Source organism: Chondrus crispus, genomic scaffold (assembly GCF_000350225.1).
Source record: "Chondrus crispus Stackhouse genomic scaffold, scaffold_118, whole genome shotgun sequence".
NCBI classification, from domain to species: domain Eukaryota; phylum Rhodophyta; class Florideophyceae; order Gigartinales; family Gigartinaceae; genus Chondrus; species Chondrus crispus.
Genome location: NW_005178987.1, coordinates 133,207 through 143,473, shown reverse-complemented (window position 1 = coordinate 143,473; position 10,267 = coordinate 133,207). Strand labels below are relative to the sequence as shown.

Sequence of the window (10,267 nt, the reverse complement as noted above, 5' to 3'; positions counted from 1 at the left end):
AGCCAATGTCTTCTCTAAGTGCAATATGGTATAGTGCTACCCTCCCAATAGTGCCAATTAGAAGCCCTTGTCACAGGGTAGCACTATTGGGTGTGGTCCACTGTATGTGGACACTTACTGAAATGGGCCAAAGGTTCCTTCCTGGAAAATTGCATCATTACTTACATATGCAGCGTCCTTACTGTGCTGTCCTGGCTTCTTAGTAAGACCGGTACAGGGGTTCCCACGCAATAGTGCTATACCGGAACAGACCTCGACATATGGCACTATTGCGTGAATGGCACTATACTGAAAGCGCCAAAACACAATCATTTACATACAGTTGTGTATGGGTACAGGACATGTCCTGTTTGAAGCGAGCGATCAGAGATGCCAGGCTTTGAAGCGGAATTCTACTGTACCTCTCAATAGGCGACAGCTGCGAACGTCCCTGCCTCTCCCCCTGTCCGCTCTCTCCTCCCTTGCACTCGCTCTACCCCTCCCCCCCCTGCGGCGCCCCGCCCAGATGTTCTCTGCCAAAGTCAAGCAGCAGATCCCGTGCCCGCTGTGCGTGATGCGGCGCTACGTGCTGTGCGACATATGCAGCGGGCACACGTGTATGAACACGTGTAGGAAGTATGATAACTGTGCCAAGGCGTTTTGCATAGCACTAATGTGTGGGAAGCACTACTCAAAGTGGCACTATTGCGCGACCCCCCCTGTACTTGTTTGGAGAGTTCCGCCACACGAGAGGCATCGTCACAACCATAACTAACACCCATGCAGACTGCACGTGTACTTCTCAGAAGTGATACACTGCGCAAGTAACGGAGGCTTTACTTCCTTTCTCAACATTTTTCTCAGAAATAGTACCCTTCGAAGGGTATATAGCAGTCATTTGGCCATCTTTCGGATGCTAATATCCTTCGAAGGGTATTAGCAGTCATTTTGCCCATCTTTCGGCCGTGTCCCCCGCAACATTACCTCACTCTCCGGACGTGATCACCGTAGAAGCCTCATGTTTCTCAGTGAGGGGCGAGAAATCACCCAATAGATCGTTTTCACACACTCATCTTGCTGTTTGGAAATTGCTCAGCGAGTGCTCCCATTTTTCCACTTCCGGGCAATCCTCGCTCTCCAGACCCCTGCCGTTTCACACGTCGCTTATCAGTGTTGAAACAAACATATTTGATATTTGACGTGAATCTTATTCTTAACCATACGCCATGGGCGGCATTTATGTTGACAATGGCAAGGAAGTACTGTTTGGTATTCCGAGCCCCCCGCCAAACTTCCTCAATGTCTCGGAAAATGTCTTCGCCGGCATTTACATTGTTGGACATGACAAATTCCTGGTAAAGGATGTTCATCTCGTCGGAGTGCTCCGCCGTTCTGTTGGTCCCACCGAAGAGTTTTTGCTCGGTGTCCTCTCTGTTTTTCTCATTGCAGTCGTTTCCGAGATTGTGCAAGTCATTCTCATGCGAACGCGAAGAGCACGGCGACTCTCCCCAATAAGCGTCGTATATGCGTGCTTAGTAGATGAGCTGTCACACTTTCGCAACATCTGGTCGCACCTGTCCTCTCTACATCGACAAGAAGGAAATAGCAGACGTCAAATAACTTCCCGACAACAGACCCTTGCCTCCCTTGTCGTCGTTGGAATTACGTTGGCCCTATTCGTTGTCGAGGTCGCCGCTGTTGTGCTCACACAACCGATCACCGTGTCCAGCTCTGAGAATGCGTACAACATCAAAGGGGTGCACCCGATAGGTACCAGTCGCGGCGTTGCGAGGCTCATTCGCAGAGTAGCAGGAAATAGGATATGCGTGTCTCCAATCATGACCAAGAGTGCTCAAACCAGAAATTTCATGGTCAGCGCGTGCTCCCTTCTCGAGGAAAAGGAAGACTTGACGGAAGAGACCGATGTCTCAAACTTAATTGAAGTGTCGTCTTGGTACCACCGAGGCGGAGTTGACCACAACATCACGTTTGGAGAAGCCTTTTTCCATCTTCGTCTGCGGGCAGAATTATTTCTTGACGCGACTGATGGCGGAGCTCGGAGAGTTCTTTTCCAAAGTCGAGATAACGCTGCAATGGATCATGCCAAATACATTCATGAGCGTTTCATATATTCATCGATGGAATGGGTGTGCAACAAGCCATTTTCAAGCAAGTCATGCAAAGAGCTTGTGGAGGAGCTGAAAACTGTGGAACAAAAGCAAGTGGAGAAGGTAATTTTTTTGTGGAGGGGCAAGAGAGGAGACGTAAATGAAACGGTCAGGGGATTGGTGACAACATTCCAGGTCGGAATGAACTCACCATACCAAGCGATGAATTCAGGAATTCGTGAGCTGTATGCAAGTGCAATTTTGACAGAGATTGAGGAGGTGGCAGAGTATCAAAACGTTCTCTTGGACAATATCGAAAAAGGAATCGCAGGCTTGATATCAGAACAAGGGCGCGTGGCGGGTGTGTACTTGCTGCTGATCGTCTTCGTTATCTTGTTGATAATACTTTTTGTGGTGCGGCTTGTCTTGAAACCGATCTCGATGGCACGTGTGTTGATAGAACAAGTGAAGGACGAAGCATTTTTTGATGAGGAGGCGAATGACGGGGACAGTAATTTTTCATGGACGGCTGCGACGATAAATGAGAGGAGTGGAGTGTGAGTCAGGCAATTTTTCCTAAATTGCGCCAAGGTTTGGTTCTGCCGGGGGGGGGGGGGAGTGGGACAAATTGGAATGTCAGTGGTTTCGTTTTCTGTGAGCGTGGAAAAGAAGATGCTCTGTGTGGGACAATACGCAAAGGCAATTGGAGAAAACAAAAGTACCCACGACATGGTGCACGTAAGAGTCTCTTAAGGTGGGGGTTGCTGATTTGGAAAGGGATGGGAAAGTGGACGGGGAAACCTGTCCGAGAAAAGCTTCGCTCAAGATCAATATCACCGGGAATCAAAAAGCGATCTCAACGCGCAAACAACCAACTGGCCTCATATATTTATTCAAAGTCAATAATACACAAATATTCCATATTCGAAGTAACCGAGAATTAAACGATATTTAATATACGTATACTGTGCTGTATGATGACTCCGGAGGTCGATGACTCCGGAGGTCCCACGTTAACACGTGTACAGCGGGTGAAGTGAAAAAAGTTCAGAGAATCGAGACGCACCCCAAAAACTGATCCAACTCTCTTTGACTAACTCAATGATTAACTCTACTATGGGTAGTTTTCATACGTCGAAATGTCTCAATCTCCTGCTCTATCTGGGCCGACGGGCCACCGGACCACATCCACAACTGCTATCCACTGCTACGCAGTGCTATCCACTGACAGCCACCAGCATCCCCGGGTATCTCCCGGTATCCACTGGAACGTACACTCACGCACCGTCAGTAAAAGTCGCGGTTGCTGCGATTGTCAGTGGTGCACCCAAGTGCACCAGTGGGAAACGGTGGCCGATTTTTCATTTCAGCACCTATGCATCATCCATCAACTGAAACAGAGAAGCGAGCATGTGTATCAAGGTCATCCGTCGTTGTCAACACACCATATACATTTAAAACTCTCACAGACGCATACCACAAAATGCACACATGAAAACATGTCCAGCACCTTCTCCAGGGCATAGTTGCCTTCTTTCTCTCTCGTCGCTGCAATTACGTATACTTTCTTGGCGGCGCTCTACTCTTCTATTCCTATCAACTACGTTCTACCCCTCTATACTACCCCGTCTACAGCACCTAAACTCCTAACTCAACATCCATCAACGTCGTGCTCACTTCGCATATTTTAACGCACAGCGCTGCACCTCCCCTGACTAATGACTTTCTCAAATTCCGTGGTCATACTGCAACTTAAATGCTGCACTCCCCCGCCTCCCATCCATTCCTCACCTCCCCTTCTCCTTTCCCTCCACTCCCATAACTTCTCTCCCTTCTCCGCTCGTTCCTTTCACCTGTTCTCCCTTCTTGGCTATCTTCGCTTCACGCTCACTTAGCCCTGCTTCCACTTCATACAATGGCTCAACCTCGCACTTGCCCTCAAGTCTCATTCTACGTTGAGGCTCCTTCCGCACGCTCCATGTCATACCTCTCCGTACTCTCTCCTCTGCTCGTAGAGGAGCAAGGTGGTATCATCGTCGTCTCGGATGTCTTGCCGAAGATCAGACTCGAGTTCCTGTCAAAGATCTACGGTCTCATCACGGTCCAGGTCCTCATTGCCACGTGCATGTGTACATTATTCACGCACTACGGACCCATTACATCCTTTGTCAACACATTCTACCCGATCGTTATTGGCGCCTCCAGTATCGCCACCTTTGTCTCCCTGATCCACTTGCTTCAAAGGTTTATGGTCTCTGTGAACGATGCACTCATCTACATGTTCACGTTCACGTTTTGCCAGAGTGTCCTTTTCGGAAGTGTGTGCGTTACGTACGCAGAGAGCGGACTCGGTACTCTCGCCATCGAGTCGTTGGTCACTTCGCTCGTTGTGTTGACTGGCATTACGATGTACACTTCCGTGAGTCATTGGGACTTTTCCTTTGCTGCGGGCGGTGCATATACTCTCCTCGTGTTCGCTGGCATGTGTTCCCTCATCAACTTTGGCATGAAGCGCACTGGCCAACCATCTGCTGAAGCCTCTTTCGCCTTCATTCTCTTCACCAGCACCCTCTTTTGTCTGTTCGTCCTGTACAACAGTAAGTTTTTTGCCCCTGCTTCAGCGATTTCGATTTCCCTCTCTTTGCACAGTTACATCACACATTCCAATGCGTCTCGCTCGTCTTGTTGCATATGTACTAACCATGCATCCCTTTCTGCTGCATTATTTTGTTCTCTTGCTCCTCTTTGCCACATAGCTTACCTCCTCATTGACGAGCTTGGTCCAGATGACGTGGTCCCTGCTGCCGTCACGCTCTACACAGACCACCTCAGTCTGTGTTTGCAACTTCTCATCGCGTTGGCTGGCAACCCAGACAGAGAACCACTACTCCCTGTCTTCACGTCTCCACCTCGATAGTTCTCCAATCGAGGTAGAGATTCGAATACATAGAATGCTTCACGTCTGGAAAATCCCAACTGCGTGTGAGATGCTCACGGCATTGGAAGGACGAAGCAGTCTCTGTCGAGGCGGTTAATGACGGGGAGAGTGAATGTTCATATATGGCTGTAGAAGCAACCGAGAGGTTTCGAATGTGAGCAAGCCAGGCATTCAAAGGGCTGTGAACGCTGTGGGAAAGGATTCCGGCGCGTGACCCTATGAATGGTGGCATCCGAGGATGAGTAGCGGAGAGAGATTGAGAGAAAGATTGAGGTACAAAATTGACAGAATGTGATCTGTCTTATGTGTGCGTGAAAGAGACAGGACTTTTTCTGGGCAGTTTCCACGCGTAAGGGACGACATCGAACGTACCAACAGCATGCTGGGAAAAGTGTGATCGTTACAAAATGTTGCTTGGGGATTTGTTTTGAGAAACGTGATTTTGGGAAACGCGTTTGGAAACACGTATGGAACTGTGCTTTGGAAACTTGCCCGAGAGATATTTATCACAGTATCGAGACCACGCGCAGCACCGCATAACACGAAGGCGCAAATAACAATACTATGTACAACGAACTTCATTTATTCACATAAAGTCAATACACATATTCTCTTATTGGTCGTGTGAGCAGGTACTCGAAAACACCCTCACAACCCCGATACGCACGTGTACATGTGGTGTAGTGAAAGGCACTGTGAGCGATTGTAGATGAGCCTAACTCTGATCTATCCCTCCCCATTGATCTCTATGGTCAGTTGAATGTGCCAACTTTGCAGCGGGGATGCGTTCTTAGTATGGACTTCATACAACGAAATGGCGCAATCTCTGCAATCTCGTCGCGAACCTTACCCTATGGGTCAGCGAGCCAGACCCACCACCCGAATCAACCCGTTTCCATCGGTACTTTCGGGTTTCCACTGGCATTTGCACAGTGCTGGTGTCCTGTCAACACTCGCAGTGGCAGTTGCGATTATCAATGCCTCGACTACCGCAATTTTCAGTCAAACTCTAACGCAACTCTCTAAACTAACAGACAGCGATGTTGTCCCGCAATGTGCATTTTCTTTGACCTCTGTTGTCGGTGATCCACACATTCATTCCAAAACTCTCAGAGACGCACCAAATCGTAGACGTGCAGATATGAAACAAGTCAAACATCATCTCTCGATGTAAGCCTGTGCGCTCTCCCCTCACACTGCTCTTGGGATAAATTTGGTGACAATCAACTACTCGCCATAAATGCAACCTATGTCTTTACCTGGTCCTGTCTACCGGGCCTACTCTCCGGACTCATCGTCCTCTCGTATTCCAATTTTTTGCACTTGGCTCCGCCTCGATGGCCGCCGGCGTTGCCTCCTGCTTTCGCTATACCATATCTTCAAAGCCACGAGCTCTCATTCTCTTCCATTCTCCTGCCCACCTTCCCCTTGCCGTCCCCTTGCCCTCATCCTCCACAACCTCATTCGCCCCCAACCCTCGCCTTCTTCACCTTCTCCCCTCCCCTTGTCGTACCCTTTCTCTCTCGCTCTTTGCTAAACGCCAGCAAACCAGAGCTCACTCCTTTCGCCGCACCCCAATCCTTGCACCCGATGACTCGTGGTCGCGGCTTTGTCAACGCCTCAATGGACTTTGGCGCTCCTTCTACCCGCTCGCTCCCGTGCCTCTCGGAGATTTCCCCCCTGTTCCTGGAGGAGCAAGGCGGCCCCATCTTCATTTCGGACGCCTTGCCGAAAGTCAGACTGGACTTTCTTTCAAAGATCTACGCCCTGCTCTCACTCCAGTTCCTCGTGTCAACGGGCATATGTACGTTCTTCATGCACTACGAGCCGATCCGATCGTTTATGGATAAGTACTACCACTTTATGATCATCGCCTCAGCCATTGTCTCGTTTGCTTCACTGGTTCATTTGCTTATGAATGTTTGGGTCTCTGGCAACAACGTAGTACCCCTCTTCACGTTTACGATGTGCCAGAGTACCCTATTCGGAAGCATTTGCGTCGCATACGCAGACAATGGACTTGGCTTTCTCATCATCGAGTCGTTGGCAACCTCGACGATTGCTTTTGCTGGTTTCACTGTGTATGCGGCAGTGAGCCGTTGGGATTTTGCGTACTCGGCAGCCGCAACATACGCCCTCGTCGTTTTCGTTGCCGTGTGCTCCATCGCAAATGGTTCCATGGAGTGCATCCGGGAAGGCACTGCTTTAGTTGCTACCGCTTTCCTTTTCACAACGAGCACTATGTTTACTCTATTTATTCTATACGACAGTAAGTTTTTTAACCCTGTATTAGCTTCTTTCTGTGCCACTTCTCTGTGTCATACCTCGAGAACCTCCGTTGAAACACGTCTCTTGCTGAATCATGTACTAACAGTGCTTTGTTCCACGGCATGCTTTGCGTTATCTCTCTTCCGCACAGCCTATATGCTTATTGAAGAGCTTGGACCTGATGATGTGGTCCCTGGTGCTGTAATGCTATACACTGACCTCCTGAGCTTGTGTTTGCAAGTTCTGTCGGTGCTGAGCAACAATCCGGACAAATAACTGGGAATCCTCTACCCATGTCCATGCACATATTGTAAAAAGTAAAACTAAAGATATTAACTGAACATCGATTTGCCAAGGTAATGCATGATTCTATTTCCCATTGGACGATTCCTGCGCGTCAAGTCACCGCTGCATCTTTGCAAATCCTCATGTCTCACCACTGGACGGGAAAATCGGTTCTCCAATACGTTGTTAATACTTGGGTTATGGGCTGGGCTGGCTGAAAGTGAAGATGAAAGATGGTATGAGGTTGCAAGTTCCTCTTCTTCTGTGTCGATTGTGGGTCGTCATCATAGTTTATTCATCATCGTATTCAGAGACAACATTTATACTTAAAATAGAGATGGTACTTACGCCTCACAGTAGAGTACAGCACCATGACAAATTTGCATGGAACAGCCAATACGCCAAGATCTAATACTGTAGAGTAATAGGTTGCTCGGAGCAATAATACAAAAAACATAACAAAGATAAGTCAGCAGATAGGCAGTCTCCCTACAGCCTTTCAATCGCTGTTGCTGTTGTACTTGAGCACGCTTGCCACAATCACTGTGATATGCACAGAAGGTATCATCAACAGAGGCCATCGTCAGGAGAGCACCCTCGATACACATCAACACTAATTCCGCGACAACTTGCACCGTCAGAGATGGACCACAATTCGGCGAAACTATGGCGGATTCAGTGAACAGCAGATGTATGGAAATTGGAAAGACACCGTTTAAAGTCTCGCGGAACCACACAGCACTACCAATGCGTCGCAACTGTTTTTTGAGTCATTAATATGTAAATATACTTCATGTGTATCGTGCTTAAACTGTGATACTCCTACTTTCTCATCCTCTTCGCCGTGGTTTTCTTCTTCCATTCCCCTCTCCGTCTCAACTATCTCCACTCCATCACTTCTATGAAGAGACTTTCTGTATGTACCCCCTGAAACTGCCATCATCCAAGGGCGCCCTGCGACTCGTTGCTACAGACTTAAACCGAGTTGCAATCAGGATTGTTCGGAAACCAATCGTCGATATTTTTATGCGATACATGTGAATGACGCTGACGATGTGGGTGGCTCCAAGACTACGAGATGCAGCGATATCTTCAACCTTGTAGCTCGCTATCGGAGTGTGTCCTGTTCCAGAAGCACGTGACTCTCGATCCGCTACTGCAATCACGTGCACACCTTCTCCATACTGTAGCCTATTGCTGCAATAACGTTACTTCATGTCCGTTCTAACCAAAGGCAGCATGTAATTGTGCCATCCCTGGTATTATTTCGGCAAAGTCTGTATCGATGTCTTCCAGAACGATACCCTAACCTCGCCCAAGGTCACTTACGATATCACTGAGCTCGGTTGTCTCTTTTAGATTGAGTACATATGCCTCGGGATGGCTTTTGCTTGCCTGCGCTCTGCGGTACAGCTTGTGGCAACTTGCGGAACTCCGAGCCGAAAAGAGATGGGCCAGAACGACACAACCGGAAGGCAGGGGAAAGGCAAGTTGGTACTGACAACGCGCCTCGGAGGTCGATGATCCTTGAGGGCTGCCTTTACTGAGGCGTCGCCGCGCTTATATGATAATTTGTACGGTAGCTGCGCTGGCGAAGACTGCCAGTATGTCCGAATCAGTACAGGCAGAGGCTCGGGCCTCGAGGCATGCCTATTTTGGGCTGAAGCGCGAGTTTCCCTTGCGTTTTCGCCGACCCTTTCGCGTCAAGCGCGGAGACGCTCCCACTCGTTCGCTCACTCCTTCTGTTGGCCTTCGAAGTGAGTCAAGTTGCCCGTCGGACAGAGAACCCGGAAGCTTTCGTCGTTGGCCGCTATAGTCCGTGCTCGCCCGTGAAGTGGCTACAAGCTTTAGAATACTCCAAGCAACCGCCTTCTTCCTTCATATGTCAAAGCAAGCCACCCTTCTGCAAGTTCCCTCTGCATGGAGCTGTGTAGACTCCCGAACTCTCACTTGACAGCTACTCAATGTGTTTGAATCACGACAGTCCGGGTAACGTGCGTGTTTTGTACGGGGGTCTGCAATGGTCCTTTCAGATTAAATCGGAAGACGCCAGGTATTGCAGTGCCGATAACAATGGCCGGATGAGATCACGGGGTTGGCGATAAAACAACGGCAAAATCAGTAATACATGGGTACTCTGGCATGCAACGTACTCGGCCTCCTGCGAGGTATGTGTGTTCGCGAACTCAGTATCTCTACCATCACTGAGCAACTCGTACATCCTGGCGTCGAGGGGCGAAACAAGTGAACATCTTACTCTCTTGAGGAGAGGCATACATGAAGGGCATGATCGAAATTGTGCATGACGTGGAGAGCAAGAATTGGAAGGTCACTCAAAGTCGCCCCTGAAAGACGATGCAATTCTTGCTCTCCTCGTCGTACACAGTTTCGATCATGCCCTTGTCAAGCTTGACACTCACCTTCATAGTGGAACGAGCGCGGTCAAAACGTGGAGTTCAAAGCGAGGAATTCTCCGGCGTAGCGATTTGAAGCCTCTCAGTGGCCTGTTTTGTAGTGATGGACAAGCGGGTTTCCAATTCACCTGAATTGGGAAAACGCCTCTCGCAGGAGAGCTGAAACTTCTTTGGGATCACACTCCCGACTCTGGACCTGCCCACGGCGTTTTAGCTCCTCTGCTCGGAGCGGACGACAGCACGTCAGTCTTCTTCGCCGTGCTTTTGACATCTCG

General features: G+C 49.1%; 3 protein-coding genes across 3 annotated transcripts; all 3 read right to left on the bottom strand.

Annotated features, from left to right (window-relative positions):
* Nucleotides 1–1,040: 1,040 nt before the first annotated feature.
* On the bottom strand, nucleotides 1,041–1,322 carry CHC_T00001913001 (hypothetical protein). The gene has a single exon (XM_005712969.1). It carries the CDS (start codon nucleotides 1,320–1,322, stop codon nucleotides 1,041–1,043), a length of 282 nt encoding a protein of 93 aa, XP_005713026.1.
* Nucleotides 1,323–1,591: 269 nt separating this feature from the next.
* On the bottom strand, nucleotides 1,592–1,819 carry CHC_T00001912001 (hypothetical protein). Its single transcript, XM_005712968.1, has one exon. It carries the CDS (start codon nucleotides 1,817–1,819, stop codon nucleotides 1,592–1,594), a length of 228 nt encoding a protein of 75 aa, XP_005713025.1.
* Nucleotides 1,820–2,377: 558 nt separating this feature from the next.
* CHC_T00001911001 (hypothetical protein) lies at nucleotides 2,378–2,818 on the bottom strand. Its single transcript, XM_005712967.1, has one exon. The coding sequence runs from the start codon at nucleotides 2,816–2,818 to the stop codon at nucleotides 2,378–2,380; it is 441 nt and encodes a 146-aa protein (XP_005713024.1).
* Nucleotides 2,819–10,267: the final 7,449 nt, after the last annotated feature.